The sequence below is a fragment of the Carassius gibelio genome, chromosome B15, assembly GCF_023724105.1.
Source record: "Carassius gibelio isolate Cgi1373 ecotype wild population from Czech Republic chromosome B15, carGib1.2-hapl.c, whole genome shotgun sequence".
Lineage (NCBI taxonomy): Eukaryota > Metazoa > Chordata > Actinopteri > Cypriniformes > Cyprinidae > Carassius > Carassius gibelio.
The window spans coordinates 10,340,609-10,363,379 of record NC_068410.1 but is presented as its reverse complement, the minus strand read 5'-3'; the positions used below and the strand labels follow the sequence as shown (position 1 = coordinate 10,363,379).

The 22,771-nt window shown below is 36.4% G+C and overlaps 3 protein-coding genes across 4 annotated transcripts; 2 read left to right on the top strand and 1 right to left on the bottom strand.

Moving 5' to 3' along the window:
- Positions 1-89: 89 nt before the first annotated feature.
- On the top strand, positions 90-5,720 carry LOC127972902 (uncharacterized). The gene is made up of 3 exons (XM_052576887.1): positions 90-276; positions 2,325-4,339; positions 5,198-5,720. Exons 2-3 carry the CDS (start codon positions 2,488-2,490, stop codon positions 5,218-5,220), a joined length of 1,875 nt encoding a protein of 624 aa, XP_052432847.1. The 5' UTR covers positions 90-276; positions 2,325-2,487; the 3' UTR covers positions 5,221-5,720.
- A 1,133-nt stretch (positions 5,721-6,853) lies between these two features.
- On the bottom strand, positions 6,854-17,201 carry LOC127972903 (transmembrane protein 87A). 2 transcript variants are annotated; one of them, XM_052576889.1, is made up of 21 exons: positions 17,001-17,201; positions 16,537-16,606; positions 16,174-16,265; positions 15,973-16,092; positions 15,719-15,766; positions 15,086-15,151; positions 14,550-14,612; positions 14,312-14,432; positions 14,062-14,123; positions 13,686-13,869; positions 12,141-12,240; positions 11,670-11,763; positions 10,335-10,403; positions 9,934-10,042; positions 9,134-9,192; positions 8,932-9,035; positions 8,771-8,841; positions 8,165-8,226; positions 7,877-7,929; positions 7,669-7,699; positions 6,854-7,254 (listed from the first exon to the last, which is right to left on the bottom strand). In XM_052576889.1, exons 1-21 carry the CDS (start codon positions 17,136-17,138, stop codon positions 7,213-7,215), a joined length of 1,758 nt encoding a protein of 585 aa, XP_052432849.1. In that variant the 5' UTR covers positions 17,139-17,201; the 3' UTR covers positions 6,854-7,212. The 2 variants fall into 2 exon arrangements, with proteins under 2 accessions (XP_052432849.1, XP_052432848.1); XM_052576888.1 differs by lacking the exon at positions 10,335-10,403 and adding an exon at positions 11,433-11,504 and having other exon boundaries at positions 17,001-17,200.
- Positions 17,202-18,841: 1,640 nt separating this feature from the next.
- Positions 18,842-22,661, top strand: LOC127972904 (calpain small subunit 1). Its single transcript, XM_052576890.1, has 11 exons — positions 18,842-19,031; positions 19,459-19,515; positions 19,624-19,654; positions 19,841-19,933; positions 21,052-21,109; positions 21,193-21,257; positions 21,353-21,421; positions 21,533-21,611; positions 21,820-21,936; positions 22,043-22,101; positions 22,196-22,661. Exons 2-11 carry the CDS (start codon positions 19,469-19,471, stop codon positions 22,220-22,222), a joined length of 645 nt encoding a protein of 214 aa, XP_052432850.1. The 5' UTR covers positions 18,842-19,031; positions 19,459-19,468; the 3' UTR covers positions 22,223-22,661.
- Positions 22,662-22,771: the final 110 nt, after the last annotated feature.

Below are 22,771 nucleotides of genomic sequence, written 5' to 3'. Positions count from 1 at the left end.
GGGGTGGTCTGCCTGGTTGCTAAGGGCAACAGGGTGAGATAGATGGAGCCGCAGCTGCGCGTCTGTTAATACCAGCGCTCGACCCTCAACGTCTCCGCGCGCGCAATTCTCCACACACACACACACACACACTCTCTCTCACTCACTCACTCACTGATCTCTCTTCAGTCAAGGCATGAGGATGCGAGCGGGGATTTAGTTTGTGTCTTTTCCAGTCTGCAGCAGATTATTACCTTTCCTCTAGCACACGGGACGGATTTACACACGAGGAACAAGGTTTGCAGACTATTTTCTTAGTTATAATGTTTTTGTTGTATTTTTATGAGTATTGCTGTCGTGAACAACTTCATTTTGCATTTATGTGTCAAAATACATACGTGTGGTTTTGAACGCTTAGCCTATGCAATGCATTTAACAATGGATATTATAAGGAAGTGCATAGATTTATTTGGGAAGGACAATAGGCGTGCAATGACTGCGCCCTGGATTTGAATTCGTAGGCATAGTGAAATTGGGTATTAGGTTAAACAAATCAGTTTCCAGCTTGTCTTGCTTTGTGTTTATGTTTATAAATAAGGACATCTGCTTCACTATTGCGTGTTTGCTCAAGCAACTGTTACGAGTTCATTCATTCATGCGATCAACTTCGCCAAACGTGCCAGACTGTCTTCCCGCATATTATTATCAGACGCACTCAAGTGTGAATTTGCTCCCAGTTGCTTCCAGTCTGTGGTGTAGGCTATGTGTCAGTGAAATACCTTTTTACATAGCAAAAGCACATCGGCCGCTGAATTGGATCTTAACGAGATTTCGAGAATAAAACAAGCATGGCTTTATCACAATAGACACCGAATGCGCGCGCTTGTGCGTCTGGCGCGCGGGTTGTTGTTGTTTTCCCGCTGCATGATGATTTCATAATTCCCACATCACACATGTACATAGTGACAGACGTTTTATTGGTTACTGGAAGATTGGTGAATCGAAATATGTTTTTAATTATTCCACTAACTGATGTGAGGTTCTAGAAATTGGTGATCTGAATCAAATGACGTGAATGAGTATTGTTCAGGGTTGTTTTCCAGACACAACAGAAGTAGGATGTCTCCTTGAGTCTTTTCGGAGCTTTTTTGGCAAATAACGTGCTGCTCGTGCAACGCGTCAATTAAAACAACTTGGGTGATGTTGATATCAACACATTTTTACAAAATGGAGGAGATGGTTAGGGACGCATTAGCAATGCAAATGAGGTTTTGAAGAGCACTGGCACCTGCTGTCTCGAGCATTTGCATTGGCTTTTCCCTCGTTTCTCATTAGAATTATGTTCTACTTCTGCAAAGCAAGGTTTGAGCCCACACTTAGGGCTTTATCGAGGGAGCTTCTTCAAGTCTCTTCTACTGCGTTTGCATAACAAAGGGCAGGGGTTTTGTCCATGAAAAGAGGGGACAAAACCGTCAAGCCTCAATTGTCCCAGTGTCAGTCAGATGGGCAAGCAGGGTCTTGTGCCCCATCAGTAAACAGACTCAGTCACGGCAAAATCCAATTAAGCCATGTTCTTTCCATCAGGCTTTTCACAGGGCAAAGAATATTGCTTCTGTTTTTTATGCTACTGTACTCATTTTATGGTGTATACAGTCATAATGTTCCTTGAATAAATCAATTATGTAACTATGTCACATGTGGTTTCACCTCTAGCGTCTCAGACCAAATTCAATACAAAAAAATCTGAAATTTCGCAAGTGGATCATTCAGAGGAAGCATTAAATTGCTGTAAGCATCAAGAAACCCTGAAAAAAAAAATCTTTTTTTTTTCTCAAAAGAATCCTCTGTGTAGAAACAAAACCAGCCTCATTGTTAAGCAATATGAGTTGACCTAGGGTGAAGAGTTTAGAGGCTTATAAGATCTTTCATCGTCATATGGGCAGTGGCACGTGGACTTATTTTTGCATTTGGCATTTTCAAATCCTTACTTGACAACACATACCTGTGCATTTACACAGCGAGATAAGTTAAATGTCAACAGAAGATGTGGTGTATTCAGCTCAATATCTAAATTAGAGATTTTTTTTTAAAGTACAAGAAAAACTCCAAATAGCCTAAATGGTAAAACATATCAGTGATCATGTGTACACTGTGATTCCAAGGTGATTGGAGGCACTTATAGACAGCATAAGTTTGTCTAGTACATACTTTATTTTTACCCCATGTAGAACACAACAGTACAGCTAAGATACAACAGTTTCAAGGATTGAAAAAAAAAACATATGCTGACTGAAATACATCCAGCCAATTTAATTCAGACTGATTGTTGTGTTTTCTCCTTCTAGCTTTGAAGTCCATCTACGGAATATGATGCAGAATTGCCCATTTCTTATGGAAATAATTTGGATAATCACAGAGCTGTTGGCTGATCATCAATGAACTCAGTTTCATAAAGAACTCAAGGAACTAAGTATATTTCAAGAGGAAGACCTGAAAGTTGGAGTTTTTATGTTCGATATGGCGGCAACCGAGGCTAATGCAGAGCCTGTCCAAGCAGACATTGTCGAGAACAAGGCAGAGGAAGAAACCACAAAACCAGCCTCAGTTTCAACAGAGGAAGCCCCAGCTTCAACAGAGGAAACACAGCCTACTACTGAGGCAACGCCAAGCACAGAGCAACCAGCTGATAGCAAATCTAAGCCAGCCTCTGAGAAAATATGGGACTCTTTTTTAAATAAAAGTGGGCTTGGAAAAGTAATGGGAGGGAAAAAAAAGAAGGAGCAGCAGACAGGAGCTGAAGATACTCCTGGCGAGGAGCAGGATAAGGGCTCTAGCCAGAACGATCAAGGGGATACTGCAGGCCCTAAAGAGCAGGAATCTACTCAGCCAGCAGAAGCTGGTGAGGCTGCAGCTGACGGGCAGACTATTGAAAAAGCACCAGAAAATGAAGAGGCTTCCCAAGAGCAAAAGGCATCTGGTGCCAAGCCAAAGCAAGGAGAGAAGTCTAGTGTTAGGGACTTCATTCGCAAGCCTGTTGCTAAAATTTTCTCGCACAAAAGCACAGACAAAAAGGAGGGAACAGGGGCACTCCAAAAACATGACAAGATTCGGTCAAAATCACTAGACAGGCTGGAGGATATTGATGCCAGTACAAATGTGGCAGACCAAGCAGAGGAGCCTCCGACTGCAGAAGAGCCAGACAAGTCTAACCCCCAAACAACAAAAAACATGAAGCGCTGGCACTCTTTTAAGAAACTCATGGCTCAGAAAAGTCACAAGAAAAGCACAGATGAGTCCAAGGATGCTGAGGGAGCAGAAGGAACCAGTGCAGATGGAGCAGGAGACAGTGGGACACTGGATTCCACTACAAAGTCAGAGCACTCTGGCCAAAAAAGGTGGAAACTAAAGAGATCCTGGACATTCCAAGGTATGAAGAGAGATTCATCAGTTGTTGGAATCCACAAACCAAAGGACAAAGACTCTTCAGATGTTAAAGACGAAAATGCCCCAGAGGCTGAACAGGGGACGGAAGATGTAAAGGTAGCCAGTGACGTAGAAGCACAGGAGAAGACTAATGCAGAGGGTGAGGAAGAAAAAGGAGCAACTGCTACTACACAGCATGCAAAGTCGGTGGACCATCATGCAAATGAGATCTGGACTTCTTTCAAAAAACGAGTAATTCCCAAATCAAAGAAGGCAGCTGACTCAGGTGGAGTAGAGGAGGAAGCAGCGGGTGAGCAAGAGCAGAATGATGAACCACAGGCGGGTAAAGACTCAGGCAAGACGGCCAAGGCAAAAAGGACACACTTCAACCGTGCTGTGTCACTAAAGAACTTCATACTGCGAAAGGGGAAGAGCACCAGCATGGACATGGGGGAAAGTACAGCCCAGAAAGATGGAGATGGTACTGGTGAGAGTGAGGCTAAAGACTTGGATGGCCTTGATGACACAGCTGGGGAAACTGATGTCCCACAGACTGGATCAGAGGAGCAGACTGTGGCTCCGAGTGAGAGCAATAATGAAGCTCAGGTGGCAGGCGAACACAAGAGTTCTGATGGAGAGGAGAGGTCCCAAACTAGTGCACCATCTGGTCAGCCATCAGACAAGTCTCACATAGCGGATCCAGCACCAGAGGGTGGAGGCCAGACAGAGCCAAAAGCCAATGGTGAGAATGGATGTTTGGATGCTACATCAGAGGACACTGCAGCACACAATCATGAAGCAACAACCCAGAATGACGTGAAGGATGAGGAAACAAACCAGGAGACTATAGACTCTAGTGGGAAAACTTGTCCGAAGGATGGGAAGATCCTCAATCAAGACGGGAAGTGCGATACTGTCAATGAAGTTGCCCAAAGCGGTGAGTGTGAAGCTCCAGTTGACTCGAGAGATCTACAGCAAACTGCAAATGACAAAGCTGAGTCTAAAGTAGGAGTAGGTACTAGTGTTGAGGTAGAGACTGGGGGGGATGGGGCCCCTCAAAGTAGAGAGTCCCTTTCTGGGTCAGTGAGGACCAATACAGATGAACAAGAGGAGGCCTTGAAGAGGATGTGCTATGAGGTTGCAGCTTCCATCGTTCGTGCAGTTGTATCCTCAGCCACTGAACAGTTAGCCAAGGAGAAGGACGTTCTGGACAGTAGTTATAAGTATTTCCAGCCTGAGAACAATAGCAGTTACACAGATATTGATGTCAGTTACTGTCAAAGAGAAGTTACTTTAAAACAGGGATCACTGTATTGATCCTTGGCGATCCTGAGCGACTTCATCTGTGTTTGTGGGAACTGGTGTTGTGGACACGTCAAAAAGATATTGCTACACTCCATAACCGTTTTAAAATGTTGAGAATTTTAGGGTCAGTGAATTTTAAGGAAGATACGGGTGCTTTAATTGAGCTGTTGTTAAGTTATCCAAAGTAGCAATTTGTGTTTTCTTAAAAAGTAAATATAAAATAAAATAAATTTAAGGAAAGATTACAGCATGCCTCTATGCTAACATGGAACCACTGATAATTGAGTGTTTTTGAGGTAGAGTTTTTTCACAATACTGTCAGATGTGTAGTGCTTGCTGTCCTGTATTTATAAAGTTGACAATTTATATTGGTGAATCTAAATTAACCTCTTCTCCGTGACAAAAAATGTGTGTATAGTTGATAATTTTAAATGTAGAAATATACTGTATATATATATATTCTGAAATCTCTTCTGTTATCATTTACCAGAAAAAAAGGCGGGAAACGTGTGACGCCACACAAAGAGGATTAGATCTGCATGGGATTCGTTCAGCAAGGAGCTTTGCCCCCCTCCCCCCAAATATGGAGTTATCACATGTTAATGCCACGATTCACCATGGTGAGAGATGCAATCCACATAGTTTAAAAATATCTTGAAAAGCAATAATTCAGAATCATCAATCAGTGCAGTTCTTGCTACCATTCCATCATTGTAAATGTTTTGCCTGTCTGCTAGTGAGATTTTATATTGTCATAAATTACATTCCTTTGAAATGTTAAATCTCAGTGATCACAAAGTACCGTGATCATAAAGACTGTTAGTTTTATATTAATTGCCATTCTGTTTGTAGTTTTCCTTCGACTAGATATATGTGATACAGACACATCTGAAATAACAGCCCGCCAGACTGCCCCTGAATTGTGAATTCAACACGGAATGTGCTCTAATCTCTGTGTTTTTGTTTTTAGACTGTTATCTTGTGTACATGAATAAACCACCATTAAACATTAAGTACTTCTCTGGGTTTTCTTGCAGAATATGCCATCATTGAGAGATTTTAGAAAATGCTGACTAATAACAGATTAACTGGGTTTGCCATTTGGGGCAGTTGGGGTAATAGACTCAGCTAATGCAAATCAATTGAGAGAATGTTTAGTTTCCCTCCAAAAATACTGCTTCACAAATAGTGCATAATTTGCATCTTGGAAATGGGAACACACATTACATAAAACCCCTAATATGAACACTATTATGTCAAATGTCAATTTATATTGGATTACTTTAACAGTAATTTAATATCGTACTCTATCCCCTTGATATTTGTATTGAGCTCAGGTGATTATGACTGTACCATCCTTGATTAGCATCACACTGTAAACTATTTACACTAAATCATGCTATTAGAACATTAAGTGTAGGTTAACATAAATCCTAGCAACAGGTTTGGTGCAGCATTCCCTATAGCTCACAGCGGGGTCAGGGTTAATGAAGAACCGTGTGGAAGTATTAACACATAATGAGTTGTCTTAACAGGAACAAAACAGGACAGACATATTGAGACTGTATTGTCAAGTGGGTGAAACGAACACTGCATGACAGACGTTTGAATGTGGCTTTGAGAAGAAATCAATACCTATCGACAGCACGACCCGGGTGGACTTTACAGACTTAGCATACCGTATGTAGTCAAAGCATAAGGTCTCTTATTACGTCAAGAAGGGTCAATAAATTTTTACTTGTTTTGGTATAAAAATACTTTTATTTACAACAGGCATTTGCATATGCTGCTTAATATACTGTGGCCAGCAGTTTAACTGGTAAAAAAACCAATTGGGAGGGGGGGGGGGGGGGGGGGCTGCACCTCTGCCCTTTGTTTTAGACAGCATTGACAGACAAAACTCGTGCAACCTCATTTTACCTAGTCATCTAATTGTACCCAGGCGAGTGTCTATTAACTATGACACAGAGCATTAAAAACTCACGTCAGATAAATCCACTGAAAATTGCAATCGGCTTAATGGCGCACAGGCAAACAGGATGACACTTAATGGCCACTTTTGCTTAAAAAAAAATACCACCAGGTCAGAGAGGTACTGTTAATTTGTGAAAGCATACTGACGAATTAAAGAAAACCAGAAGAGAGCTTTTATCTTACATGTTTTCCCATCTTTATGTAATTAATAAGAGGATTGTTGTGCAAAAGCCTCTTAGTGAAAAAGCACAATGCACAAACTAACGTGTTTTAATCACATTTTGTACTGTAGATATATAAACAACAGTCAAAGGCAATTTACAGTTTAGGCTTAAGAAACTCTTACACCATATTATCTGAGTAAATACAAATACAAACAAGCAATTAAAAATAAAATAAAAGTCCTTTTGTGCAGTACCCTCATCATCCCACATATTTACAGATGTTGTTTATGAAAAGCTCATGTTTTGGGATAAAGCAGTTGTGCATTGTAGTACACACATTATATACATTACATAGATCTTCATAGATCTACTCCATTTTGGACATCTCAAATTTTGTAGTCATGATCTCCTGAGGAAGAAAAAAGAAAGAAAAAATCAAAATCATGAAAGGAAATTATGAGGAAAGGGAGTTATTTAAAAAAATGCAGTGCCATACAATGGCATTCCTAAAATAAATAACACGGTTACATAAAAACCTATCAAAATCCTGCATTTTTTCTAGTATGTAATCTCTGATCTCCTCTTTTAAGAGATTTGTCCTCACTGGCTGCTGCTCGATATATGAACACATCCAATGTTAGCTTAAGTGAGCTCTCATTAGTCAGACAAAACCTCCAAAGCCTCAGCGCTCCTTTTGTTCCAAGCAGAAAGAAAAGAGGGAGCGAGGGTAAACACTGTGACGTTACAGGCCGAGCGCTTTCTGCTCTACTTGGGAAGCTCAAAGGGTGCCCACTGCTGGCCAATCAGAATATGAGACACTTACCTCCTCTGAGTCTAGCAGTGGTGGCAGTGCGCTGCAAAACAAAGAGAAGGACACGTCAATGACACGGCAGAGATTGCTAGCAGCTTTACAGGCAAACTGATGACATGTTTGGGTGTACAAATAATCAGTGACATAATGAATCATTCTATTAGTGCCATATCTAACCATAACCATAATTTCTATACACATAATGAATCCCTGGACTTACACATCAGCCATTGATGAGGGAATGTTCTCCTCAACCCATTTTAGATCTTCATCCTGGATGGAACAGAAAACAAATTTACCATGAGGTGAAGGCCTTGACGTCATCAAAAATATGCAGCATATTTGAAAATACACAACAATAAGCAATTCTTTCCACACAGTATGCTGTTTTTTATGTAAACAACATGTCTAAGCCTTCATAAAGCACTCTTATATATGCCAATACAACATGCTTATTTTCATGAAACAATTACATTTTTCTTTTATGCCAAGTATTGTTATGAATTACCACTTTGCCGGGTTTTGCACTTCCATTGGTCTCTGGTTTCATCCCTCTAATTTTCACACCCTCTGTGAATTCAAGTTTAACTGGTTAGAACTGGCTAAACGCAGTCAAATGAAAGCACGGCAAACAAAGGCTGAAAACCAGATCTGCAGACGTGATGGGCAGCATTCAAGTGTGCTGATAAAATGGAAACTGCATGTTTTTAAGTTGCCATGAAATGGAAAAATGACCCTGTTTTCTAAATGCGTGTTATAGATCTTACTGTAAACGTTTCTCTATGTATATGTTTATTAAAAAATTGACCTAGTAATTTTTTTTTTCAAATGACAATTCGTCATCGTTCATTACAATCATTTAGAGTTTAAACCCATCCCTGCAGGCTCATGTATATCTGCCTACTCTTTTGAGCGCAACACCAACATCTCAACATCCAATCATCAACTGTGACAATCATGTTTAATCATGACTTTAAATCAAATACATCCTATTTAGTAGAGAACGAAACGCAGCTTGTGAAGATCCCATGTGCAGAATTATTTCTCCATCATCTTTAAATACAGGATACTACTTCTGTCTCACACCTGCTAATTTTTTAATTAAGACTCTTACCGAAAGCTTCATTCATTAGCTGCTCCTCTTCTTCCTCACTAATCTCATCCACCAGTGGACTGAAGGCATACCTGAAGGGTTCAGAAGGACAAGGATTGACAATCTTGTTTCTACTATTAGAGTAGTGGGGTTGACACATGGGTAGAGGTGAAGTGCTGTACCTCTGGTTGTTGGCTGATGGCCTCCATAAGAACATGATGACAAGCAGGATGCTAGAGAACAGGAAGCGCCAGAAAGCATCATCTATCCACAGCTCTCTCCAGTCCTACAAGAGTAGTTGTGAAGGCAAAGAGGACTCATTAAAATTATATGGGTTTAACTAAAAAACAGAAGACATATTACATCTAAAAAGAAAAGGCTTACAGATTGGCACTTGGATAACTTGAAAGTCTTCGTTGTCCACACAATAAATATAACAGAAGCTGAAAGAGAAGCAGAATTTCATTATGAGAACATGTGGCAAAAAAAGAAAGCAGATTAAATATCAGACAACGATTCTAAAACTAGTTTCACTTCATTGAAAGAAAATCTTTTATCATTAATACAGTAAAACAATAATATTGGGAAATATTATTACAATTTAAAATAAATGTTTTATATTTTAATGTTTTAACATGCAATTTATTCCTGTGATGGCAAAACGGAATAATCAGTAGACATTACTCCTATTTTTTTGTCACATGATCTTCCAGAAATCATTCTAATATACAAATTTGGTGCTCAAAAAGCATTTCATCTTATTATCAATATTGAATTAAGTTGCATTGCTCAATAATTTTGAGGAAAATTGCATTTTTTATCAGGATTCTCTGATGAATAGAAAGTTAAAAATAATAGTATTTATTAAGAAATAGAAAGCTTTTATCTTACTGACCCCAGACTTTTGAATGGTAGTGTATCGGTAAGGAAATATCAGTGCTTGCAAGTTTTCAGTAAAATTATAGTTTGAAAAGCCTAAATATAGCAAGAAAGAGAGACTGCGATTGAATGTCCCCAATCACGGCTCACTTTCCATTAATAAATCATGTAACCCAGATGTTTGACACACCAATCATAATTCAGTATGCGAACATTACACAGACATTAATCACTGGCAGTTTCAATGCAGTACTGTAATCCTGTCACTTTACACAATAATTTAGTAATGTGATGCATATGCTCACCAATGACAGCGAATACGAGAGTGTTGGTGAAGTGGCGGTAAAGGGACAGCTTGACCACATTTCTCCTCAGCCGAAGGAGCTTCATCGTTTGGGCCAGGCTAATGAAGATGTGACTGAGTGTCAAGGACTATATCGGATCACTAGGGCTCAGCGACTTCCAGTTCATACACAATCTAAAGCAAACAGTTTACTTTGCTGGAAAGAGAGACGTGAAACAGGAAATGTAGAGAACTGCATAGAGGTTTGTCCTCAAGCTTTACGAGTACAGAAAATCACAGAAAACGCAAAGGAGAACATAAAGAGGGCTGATCAACATCTCACATATGCAGGGACACTGTTACACAACCCATTAAGAGAGAAAGAGGGACACACACAAACAGTAATGGAGAAATGTAGGATATCCACCAGCAGAGGGTAGAGTCGAGAACAGCCAAGGGGATGGCAGCAAGCAACACCAGATCATCTTCAGCCTGGCACAACAATATAGAGGGAAGATAGAGGGAAAGACAGAGAGAGCCAGGGAAAGAAAGAGAAGAGCAGCAGCATCACACAGCACTATCAGAGGGACCTACATAGGGCTGAGCGATTGCCTATTTATGATATTCATTACCTTATATTTGCTTTGACACAGCTTGAAACTGTGACCTTTATTTATTTATTTTTTGATAATTTGTTATAGTTATGGCGAAAGCTGAATTTTCAGCAGCCATTATTCCATCATTATTCCAGTCTTCAGTGTCACATGAAATCATTCTAATATGCTGATTTGGTGCTCAAGAAACATTTCTTATTATGAGCAATGTTTAAAACAGTCGTGCTGCTTATTTTTGTAGAAATCATGAAACTTTTTTTTTTTTTCAGGATTCTTTGACGATTCAAAACTTTACTGATTTTTTTTGTTTTGTTTTTGGTTTCAATGTAGGAGTCTTTCATTTTTGATCTTATTAATTCATTCCAAATATCTAAACAGTAGTGTACGCAAACATTACTATTACTAAAGTGAATCGTTGAATCAGAATTGATGTACAGTTTAACAGAAATGAACAGACCCTACAAACTATTGTAGCGAAACATTTTCACCTCCAAATAGTGTAAATTCATCTACTGTGGTGCTTAATATTGCAATCAGAATCATCACAAATACATCTTAATTATTACATCGCCCAACCCTAGTACTCACATTATTACATCGACCAACCCTAGTATCTTTTTTCAGTCTTGAGGCAAGACTGAAAAAAGATATTTCACAAAGTATTATCCCAGCTGCACAACACCATCACGAGCCAACAAAACAGAGAAGAGCACAGATTTCATAACACTGCTTCCTAAAAAGAACTGTATGCACTTGTAACTGCAAAAAAAAAAAAAAAAAAAAAACATTTAGAGGTTCGATCTACTTTCATTTCCATGTATCTGTCAAAAATCTACACCATGCAGAAGTAATAACAGCACAAATTGAACACGCAGTCTTAAAAGATGATCGACATGTGAAAGGATATCCACCACACAATACAAGAATCAATAAGGGCCATAACAATGTCACAAAGCAGCCTGTTTGAACCACCTTGCCCCTGCGAGAGAGAAACATTAAGCTTCACATGACATTTGGTGCAGCATTATCATTACATTAAATTAGGAGGTTAGTCACAAAGGTGGACATGCTTCTCCACTGGTCACTGTTTTTTTGTTTTTTTTAGTGGAATCGTGTTCCGTTTCAGCTGTGAGACTGTCCTTACCGTGTTGACTCTCAGTACTCCTTCTATGATGGAGAAGATAAGGTAGAGCAGTCCTACCCCCACCACCCTGTGCAGCAATGCTCCTAGTCTTGGTCTGCAGCAAAAAGGCGGAGTCATTGAAAGAGAAATGTACAAAACTATGCTGAAGATTACTCCTATAACAAATGTTAAAAATAACAATTTAAAATAACTTTCTATTTAAATATATTTTCAAATTGAATTTCTTCGTAATTACTCGGGTCTTCAGTCTCACATCAGTGATCTATCAGAAATCACTTTAACCACTGCTAACGTTTTTCAATATAAGGGGTGAATGTTAAAAAGTTTTTTTCCCATCAGAACAATGTAGTAACAAAGTGTAACTTTTGATCAATTTAATGGATTCTTGCTTTATAAAAGTATGACTAAGACCAGATTTGAATCTATTTTGTTCCAACTGTCTCAATATATTAGTGCTTCAAAGCAGCTTACTTGACTATGCCATATCCAAGACTAGCAATGATGACCAGCACTCGAGCCAGGGTTCTTTTTACAGCTGAAAGCACCTCTGCAAACAGCACTGCACCTTGAACTGCACACACAAATAATGCATCAAAATGACTACATTCACTATAGTAACCTTATCAATGTTCAACAGCAAATTTACACAATCACATCAAACATATGCCTGGATTGATTTTTATAATGGACCACAAGACCATACTGTACATCAAAACAGTTTGCCTTTGTGTTAACCATAAAGCAGCTTTATTTTATATTAAATGGATTATTAAATATAATTATAAGAATATTAAAAACTAAATATTAAACAGCCCTCAGTTTTCCTCACAATGTGCATGACCTATAAACAGAGCTGAGTAGTAACTGATTACATGTAATCTGGATTACGTAATCAGATTCAAAAAATGAAGTACCTGTAATTAGATTAAATCTGAATCATCATTTCTTGATTCTCCTAAATTCCTCTTTTTCATCTTTTAAATGTTCCTTTCTAACATATCCTGCTGTTTATATACATTCAGAAAGTCTTCCGGTTTTATGGATTTATAAGTCATTAGTCAGGTGGTTACACAGCACTTGAAAACTGGATTTACAAAAATCATATCAAGTTTAAGAAGTGTTCCAACATCGCATCAACTACTGATGAACACATACATTTTTATTTGAATTACCTTTAGGTTATTAACCGACGTATTGGTATTTAGAGGTCTTTTGTTTTTGAAACCCCTTTAAATGCACACAGTAACTTTATTTTTATTTACAAGGAATGCAGTAATTTCCAATCACCTAATATATTTAATTTATATTTAAATATATTTAACAAATTAAGTATCACATTTGCAAATTCATGGTTCTCTGTCATTGGTTAACGGTCACATGACATGCAGGTCAACAAATATGGTTTTTTTTTTTTTTTTGATAAGCGTTTTATTTTGATTGCCGTTATTTAAAAATGTCTTGCTTTCATTTGAATTTTTTTATGATTTAATAAATTATTAGCTTTTCATTAAAATCACAATCCCCTGCAGTTCATTTACGAACCCCAGTTTGAGAAACCTTGACGTAATGTTATGTTTAATGAACTTCATGTTGTTCATTACAACGAATGGAATATATTTTTCTTACTCTATGTGTTTTTATATCAGTATGGTACAATTTAAATCAATTAACCAAGTTAGACAAAGTTAGCTGATAAATAAGTTAGGCCAAAAGGAATCTAAAAGGAATCAAAAATTTGTCTGACTATATTACCTATAATTTGTAATCGATAACCTTACAAACTAAAATTTTTGTATAATAATTTGGAATAAATAACAGAGTACAATTTCTGGGTAAACTACCCATCTCTGCCAATAAAATTCTGGAAAAACCTATTTTGAGTGCACTAAGTTATCTCATGTTTAAATAACAACACCTTATGTTACCTTGTGCACATAAAAATATTGCATTACAGCTGCAGACACACAGTATGGTCTCAGTTGTTTGTTAAATTAACAAATATTTAAATTGCGTTACCTGAGTGGCCATCATAACGGATGCTCTGGAACTCTGCATAGTATACTGCCTTCTCAAACATGCCAAGGAAGATCACTCCTCCAATCCAAAACTGAATCCGAAGCAGGTCTCTCCAGTAACACGCAGAGAGAGCCAACCACAGCACTCCCATAATCACATAGATGATGCACATCACCATGTAGAACTGAAGACAATGGGCATTGAAAGAAAAATTTGAGTGGAAGCTTTGTAAATGAAAGAATCTTCCTAAATGCTGCCAAAAATGCAAACACGTTGCTACTGGGCATAAAATAATTACTGCAATTGAAAAAAAAAAAAAAAAAAAGAAAAAAGCAAAAACAGAAGAAAAAAAACCCAACAAACAATGTGTACTCACAATCATCAATGGCCATTCGGATGCTGAGATGTATTGATAGGCGCCGTGCATCCTGACCTCCACTGTATAATATATATTTTAAAAAATTATTATTAAAATATTCAATATATATTAAACTATAAGTATTAATGCATTTATAAAATGGGTTAATAATTGTACATGTTATTCAAAAGGTCCCTTGCTGTCAAAACAGGTTGTTCTCGTTCAGAAAACATTATAACGGCTGTTTGAGTTCTAATTTAAATCTTACATTTAATACTTGATTTTGTTTCTTTGGCAGGTGGATGATTTGCCTCAATTTTGATGATGAACATATAGGGACTGTCTTCCCAGGTTTGTGCCACTGCAGTGTCTGATTTAGATTGTTTTTGCTGCAACAACAAAACATGCATGTAAAAAAAAAAAAAAAAAAAAAAAAAGATGAAGAAAAAAGATAGACGCTTTAACCTTTTTATGAATCATGATTCTTTCTGTGCTTTAATACTCACAGAGGTCTCCACTGTTGAAGTGTCTTTGCTTTTTGGAGCACTCGTTGAATTTGTTGCTTTAGCCTGATCATGCAAACATTAGAAACGGTTAACTGCATAAATCTTAACATTATTGAAATGGAATATACACAAGTTATGTCATATCACATCTTTGCTTCCTTTACAACAAAAAGTTACCATCATTGAATAATCATATCAATGCATTAAAGAGTAATTGACCCAAAAATCTAAATTCTGTCATAATTTAAACACTCTCATTAACATGCAAGTTGCTATTTTCCCATACAGTGAAACTGAATGGTTACTATGACTGCAAAAATATAAAAATAAAATAACTATATATTGCTTTTGGTCCTTTCTGAAGCCTGACAGTCCCTGGTTCCTTGTATGGTAAAGGACAGCTCAGATATTCTGTTAAAGATTTCCTTTTGTGTTCTTCAAGAAAAAAAAGCATCACATAGGTTTAGAGGGTGAATAAATGATGACAGCCTTTTTAATTATGTAAATGTTTAAAATTTTGTAAATTATGAACCAACATTTTTTTTTTCCCCATCTGGGTTCACTGCAACCCTCCTTCTTCTGCTTTGTGAATTTGGGGTTTTCTGAAACACAAAAAAGAGCCGACAAAGTTTCCCAAGGTATACAGTAAATCCTATATAAAATTTTGAACTGCGACAATATTAAATATATTTGATGCTAAATTGCATTGTAATTTCGCAGTTTTCGAAATGTTGAAATGTGGAGAATTCCTAGACCAGAAATTCAAATTAACAGAAAAGTCTGCTGATTGTTTATGCTTGGGCTATTTAAGTTAACAATACTAACAGTGAGAAAACAGTGAGACAGAATCTGTGTCAGATAATCAGGATGACAAATGAAATACTAATTAACAAGGCTCTAAAATGCTGGATTCTGATTGGTCAATCACAGCATTCAGTGCCGCTGAATTACGCAACTGATTTCCAACATAGCTAGCTGTTCTAGTTTCATATATCACTCTCTTTCTTGTCTTGTAATCATCTCAAATCAATATTTCATTTAACACATGAAATGTGTTAATTATTAGATTAAATTATGTACTCAATCAGCTTTGGACAAGTGGATGACCATATGCACAAGCTATACCACTATTTTTTTTAACCTGGTTAAAAAGCATCAGTTCAACTCACCAGAGTTGACTCCAGCTGTTTAGGATGTTCAAAGTCTTTTACTCCTAACTGGGGAGTCCAATCAAAAAAAAAAAAAGAAAGACATTCATTCAAAGAAATTGACATTCATGTTAATTTGTCAGACCTGTCTGAGTGACTTAACTAGAAAATCTAAACCTACAACTAATTGCAACGTTTTTTTTGTTTATTAACACAGCGATAAACTGTACATTCATTCAACAAGTTACGTATGAGAGAGTGAAGATGCTATGTACCTTAATTCCAGTACTATTAGATTCACACTTTACAGGCTCATACTTGTGGTCTATGTAGAATCCAACGACTCTTTCCCGGGACACAGTGGTGCTCTCAAAATAGTCTTTTGCTGTATTAAGCTTTTTGAAGAAAAGCGAATAATGCATATTAAACTGCTGCAAATTAAAAAAAATAGCACTTTTTGGAAAAAATACACTCACATCAAGTCCAAACACTTCATTGTAGCAAGGAGAACTCTGCAAATGCCATGCTATAATGAGTTCTACAGAACCAGCACACTCTTCAGTGTACACTGAAATACATACAGCAGAAAAATAACATTTAGAGCAGTCAAAGCATGTCATTCGCTGATGCACTGGATTCAGTTATTATATAAAAAAAATTAATTAAAGAGCATGTATACAGTAAATAAAATCTAGATTTTATTTATTTTACTTACTTTTTTAAACACTACTACTTTTATGGATTACAATTCTTTTAATAAAAATGTGCTCTTCAGTGTCGAAGAAAACCGAGAGAGAGAAAAATACAAGAAAACAGGTAAAGTAAAAGAGCATACTCACAATTCATTTCAATGAGAGTATTCTTGAACATCGTCTTCGGAAAATAGATGAACGTTGGGCTATCATTTACCTAAAATACACAAAAAGGAGGATTCTTACAATTTGATGATCTCAGTACTTACCCTTAAAACGAAATACTTCATGCTCATATAATTACAAAAGAAATGTATTTGTAACTAATAAAAAAAAGATTAGTATGTAATCAGCTATATAAGGGCAAGACCAGACTAAGAAATCTTGTCTGCTTATAGCTTAGCCTCATCCCTTATTACACGTTCACTGTAGGCAGATAACACCATATTATCGATCACCGATATATATTCTACACATTTTTCAATTCTATACCTTCATTAATACTGGCTGTTGACCGGTGTTGTGTGTAAAAGACAATGGAATGTCATGAGGCCAGAAGATAAAGCACGAGACGAGAGTCAAGGTTTCACTGCAGGGATTGATGTACTTACAATATCCACATCCGTGACCCATTTCCCCGGCTCTGATATAGCAGTCAGCTGTGGTATTAATACAAACTGAAGAATGACAACAAGCAGTTCTCCTCTGAATCTTCCCGACACCAATGGCTCGTTCGTGGCAGTCGCCATTGTTAAGGAAGCAGATGAACGTTACAACTTTGCGAGCTACACTTCCCTGTGCTAAACTACATCCTGTTCGACGACACTTTGTGGGCGGGGATTTAAATAAATAGATTAAATAAAAGCACTTTTTATAAAAAAAAAAAAAAAAAAAAAAAAAAAAAAAAAATATATATATATATATATATATATATATATATATATATATATATATATATACATATACATATACATATATATATACATATACATATATATATATATATATATATATATATATATATATATATATATACACACACACACATATATACAGGTCATTTTCAAAAAATTTGCATATTGTGATAAAAGTTCATTATTTTCCATAATTTAATGATAAAAATTAAACTTTAATATATTTTAGATTCATTGCACACCAACTGAAATATTTCAGGTCTTTTATTGTTTTAATACTGATGATTTTGGCATACAGCTCATGAAAACCCCAAATTCCTATCTCAAAAAATTAGCATATTTCATCTCCATAAAGCTTTTCAGCAGATGGAAGCATGAAGTGCTCCAAAATCTCCTGATAAGTAGCTGCATTGACCCAGCCCTTGATAAAACACAGTGGACCAACACCAGCAGCTGACATGGCACCCCAGACCATCACTGACTGTGGGTACTTGACACTAGACTCCAGGCATTTTGGCATTTCCTTCTCCCCAGTCTTCCTCCAGACTCTGGCACCTTGATTTCCAAATGACATGCAAAATTTGCTTTCATCCGAAAAAAATACTTTGGACCACTGAGCAACAGTCCAGTGCTGCTTCTCTGTAGCCCATTTCCTGCACACGCCTGTGCACGGTGGCTCTGGATGTTTCTACTCCAGACTCAGTCCACTGCTTCCGGTTTTCATGAGCTGTATGCCAAAATCATCAGTGTTAAAGCAATAAAATACCTGAAAAATTTCAGTTGGTGTGCAATGAATCTAAACTAAATGAAAGTTTAATTTTTATCATTACATTATGGAAAATAATGAACTTTTATCGCAATATGCTAATTTTTTTAGAAGGACCTGTATAATGTATTTCTTTCTGTAAATAATACTTTTCTGAATTAAGTCTGTAGATGTATTTGGTCATAGTTGTCATTATCTAATTCACTACTTTATTTTATTGACATTTAAAAGAAATAAAGAAAGAAATGCTAGAACTGTGTGCTTTTTATTATTATATTATTATTATTATTATTATTATTATTATTATTATTATTATTATTATTATTTTATTTGATAATTTATTACTGTTTATAATTATTTTCATTTATTTATTTATTATTTTATATAGCAATAACACATTAAACCACCATTAGCCTTTTTGCTATTTGTATTGTTTTTTTATCTTGGTATTCCAAAATGGAATTCTTTTTAGTGTTAATAAAAATGTACAATCAGTCAAACTACTAATAAAAAAAACAGTTAAAATGTAGTTTACACATAAATCAAAAAGTGATTTTCTAAAGACTAGCATAAAGAAAATGATCAAGGCAAAGCATTACAGTTTTTTTCTTTTAAATTATTTGTCACAAGCTACAAATACAGAATACTGAAGATGTAATACAACATTTTCACACTAGGGAGCGCTCAATACACACCTACATAAAATAGTCATGACTAAACTAAAAAAGCCTAGCCTACAAATTGACGTCTTGACGCAAAACCTCTGCAGTGTTGTTCGTGAAACGTAGTTGGCTGGTTTTAGGACCCAGAGTTTGACAAATCAGTGAACTGGGTGTGTAGAGCTGCTCTATCCAGAAAGATCAGATCGCCTTAGGGAAACTGTTTAACGTTACATTACCTGAGCAGCGGTTCGTGTCTTCTTCTGTACCTTTCCGTTGGACCTATTCAGCGTCTTTGTTCAGGTAAGTTCTCATTTAAACGTAACGTTTTTATTTTGAAAACATTGCTGATTCCTGATGTGCGTCAGGATTAAACTAACGGCCTGCTAAACTTTAAATTAGATTTTAACCATAGTTAAACCAAGACAGCAGCATGAACGTCATGTTTTCGAATAAACTCAAATAACGTTTTTAGGCCTGTAGCGTGCTGCTGACAGTCATAATGCAGGAAATGGTTTGTTTATTCAGTGCAAAACCATGGTAACCACAAGTAAATACCATAAATAGTTATTATTTTATGTACATATATTTGATATACTTTTTTGAACTACTAGCTAATGATAAAAGAGTTTTGTAGTGAGTTTACTGTCACAGCCATTGGTCTGTCTGTCTAGTGCAGTACATTAAGTTAAAAACATTAAATAATTGTATGTCTAATCATTTTGTGTAGAGTGCTCAAGATGTTTTTGGCCAACAAACTGATTAAAGGGCTTATAGATGTTGTCAGGTAAGTCTGTACTCTCACTACTGCTTGTCTAAAGAAAAACAAATACATTTTCAACAATTCATCAGTGATGATATCTTTATTTATTTTTCCCTTATCCATGCATCACAGCAACGTCGACCAGTTTATTCCTTCTGATCCTGTAAGTTTGCATGTTCCTATATTTATTGTTTATTAATTGTTTTTCATTGTGTTGAATGCTTGAGGTTGTGCCATGTCATTAAGCACTTTGGTGAATCCAGGAAGTCACATATAGTGGTCCGTTAATTTCTTACCTTGAAGAAGTTAAATGCACTTCTGAGCGTACTTAACTTGTCTGCTTTTCCAGCCTCCTCCTAGAAGACCACTCGCATACGCAAACCAGAATGAAACCGATGAAGAGAGACAGTTTCGGAAGGTGTTTCAACAACTTGCAGGGGATGTGAGTAAACCTGCCATGGCCACAGACCTTTTATCTCTTCTTATTGATGTTGATTTTAATTTACATTTTATTGCAGTGTCTGATGAAGTTTAAACAGTCGGAATTCAGTCAGGAGCCTAATTCACTTTTAGGAAGTTTTTGTGTTCATTAGTCTTAGTCCCACTTATTTTTGGGAGATTAAATCTAGTTTTCTATGATCTGGATCTTAATGTACACTCCCATACCTCTCTAATGATCCTATCACCTGCATACAAGTCTATATTGGCTTGTATATGTTATTCAGAGTTACTGATCTTTAGACAGACCAGATGGGTGTGGTTATACCAGAAAAAAACTAGTCCTGGGGCAAGAGGTATGACTGGATCTTCCTCTTTTCACATTCCTGCCATTGTGAAGTAGACTGTCCCGATGGATTTGGTTTGTGTTGAGTCATAGAGGGGGGTGGAAGCCTGATTTACTGGAGTATTGGATTCATTAGATGCAGGAGTGCTCTTTAAAGTTAAAGAGAGCACTCTTCCACTTTTACGCTAATGGAAAATTGCTATCAAAACATGATTAGTATTAGAGATATCATGCAAAAGATTTTTCCTGTCACACAATGGTTTGCACCGTTATATAAAACCATGGTTTTCAGGTTTTTTGACAAAGACCCAAACTGTACCATTATGACAGCACTGTTTGTTTTCAAATGTTACAAGTTGATATATTAAATTAAATAATACAGTTTGTGATTCTATAATATTCCACATGTAGATATGGGGAAATACATATTTTACATTTTGATATATTTTTGGTGTGTATTTAATTGTGTATTTTAATTCATTTATTAAAGTAATTACAATTATTTAAAAAACTTTGTATTGCTTGCACTTCTCATGTTATTGCTTCCTTATGATATATCGCTTGTATTCGTCATTTGTAAACATCTGCTAAATTAATTTTCTTTTAAGTCATCCCATCCCCTTTCCCCCCAGGTTTGGGAACTGCTGTTATAAAATACATATTTTATATAAATAAAATGTCCATGTTCTGTCTCAGTGTTTCAGACATTGCTAGTCTCTATAAATATTTTTTTGTCAAATGTTTGATTGTTTGTTTGCCGTTGCCTCTTATCATAGGACATGGAGGTGAGCCCTAATGAACTGATGGGCATCCTTAACAAGATTATTTCCAAACGTGAGTTTCTTCAACATATATTGATGACACAGATGAGTCATTATGTGAAAGATTCTAAGGTGATCCCTGGTTTTCACCTCTAGATGGCGATCTGAAGACAGATGGTTTCACTATTGAGTCCTGCAGAAGCATGGTGGCAGTAATGGATGTATCTTTCTATATAATCATTTTTATCAAAAAGAGGCTGATTATTACATTTTATGAATACTGTTGGTCAGTTTTGCCTTAACTATCTGCTCTCAGAGTGACAGTACTGGAAAACTGGGATTCGAAGAGTTTAAGTATCTTTGGAATAACATCAAGAAGTGGCAGGTAAAAACATTGTTCATTTTATATTTTATACTGGGGGACTGTTTTGTCTCAGCTTACTATGAATATCAGGATTTTAATAATGAGTTTGCAACCTGTTTTTGTTTAATCCAGGGCATTTACAAGAATTTTGATGCCGATGGTTCTGGTGTGATTGGGTCTGATGAGCTACCTGGAGCTTTTAAAGCAGCAGGTGAGTAGTGTTGTCAGTACTTAAAATGGTTGTAGTTTGCATTGCTACCTTCAAAGGCTTGCTAAAGTCTTGTGTGTTTGTGTGTGTGTTTTCAGTATTGTGGAAAAATACTAGTATATTTACCAGTCATTATTCTCAGTCAGCAAGTCAGATTGGAATAGAATATAGTTTGTTGGGTCTAATTCGTAATTTCTCATCACTCCTTTAGGGTTCCCACTTAATGAACAGCTTTTCCAGTTGATCATCAGGAGATATAGTGATGAACAGGGCAACATGGACTTTGACAATTACATCGGGTGTCTTGTGCGCCTGGATGCTATGTGTCGTATGTTGACAGATTGTTTTGCCATCTTAATTCTTTTATCACAGACTCATTATATTTTTAATTTCAGCATGAATTGCCTCGCTATTGTTTTTTTTTTTTTTTACAGGTGCCTTCAAGACACTTGATAAAGACAACAATGGGACCATTAAAGTCGATATTCAAGAGGTACTGTATGTGAACTATAATTTAAGACCATAAAGAAACAGTATGTCCTGAATTAGCTCAAATATAACTCTTTTTTTTTTTTTTTTGTTCACAGTGGCTGCAGCTGACAATGTACTCCTGAATATAAAAGAATATACTTCGCCATCAAGACTAAATTCTTTTGTCAGTTCCTCTTTGTGGCCTGTCAAATACCATTGTTTTAACTGACATAATTATATGTTTCATTGTTAACTATGACAGCATGATCACACTGTCCCTTTACACTAGGTGGCAGCTTTGTTACAACGCTTGTTTGTATTTTAAGAGATTCGGTTTATGCCATATTTCCATGTTTTATTCCATGCCATTCTTAACTTTTCATTTATGCTATGGTTTTATCACTTACAAAGAACATTCAACCAAAGTTTAAAAACCATGTTTAGAATAGAATAGTTTTAGAATAGATAATGGCAATTAAGGACATTCCAGAGCCATTTTATTTAATCACTGAGTCAGCTGTCCGTTTTGCAGAGTTATTATGCTGATTATCAAATAAACGTTATTTGTTTTGGACATGCAAAGCAGATCTCTTCTCATTACGTGTGCAAACACTGGTTGCTCTGAGCAACACAAGTTACCAGCATCAGGAGCTGAAGTAGAAAATGACTGACAGTCACAACAGCCAATTAAA

Bases quoted from the DNA above. Each gene is read 5' to 3' on its own strand.
- LOC127972902 (XM_052576887.1), top strand. From the start codon at position 2,488: ATGTTCGATATGGCGGCAACCGAGGCTAATGCAGAGCCTGTCCAAGCA. The intron at 4,340-5,197 runs GTGAGTGTGAAG...ATCATTTACCAG, and splicing joins CAATGAAGTTGCCCAAAGCG to AAAAAAAGGCGGGAAACGTG.
- LOC127972904 (XM_052576890.1), top strand. From the start codon at position 19,469: ATGTTTTTGGCCAACAAACTGATTAAAGGGCTTATAGATGTTGTCAG. The intron at 19,516-19,623 runs GTAAGTCTGTAC...CATGCATCACAG, and splicing joins GGGCTTATAGATGTTGTCAG to CAACGTCGACCAGTTTATTC. The intron at 21,258-21,352 runs GTATCTTTCTAT...ATCTGCTCTCAG, and splicing joins GCATGGTGGCAGTAATGGAT to AGTGACAGTACTGGAAAACT.
- LOC127972903 (XM_052576888.1), bottom strand. From the start codon at position 17,138: ATGGCGACTGCCACGAACGAGCCATTGGTGTCGGGAAGATTCAGAGGA. The intron at 16,607-17,000 runs GTAAGTACATCA...TGTGTATTTTAG, and splicing joins GGGTCACGGATGTGGATATT to GTAAATGATAGCCCAACGTT. The intron at 16,266-16,536 runs GTGAGTATGCTC...TATGTATTTCAG, and splicing joins TACTCTCATTGAAATGAATT to TGTACACTGAAGAGTGTGCT.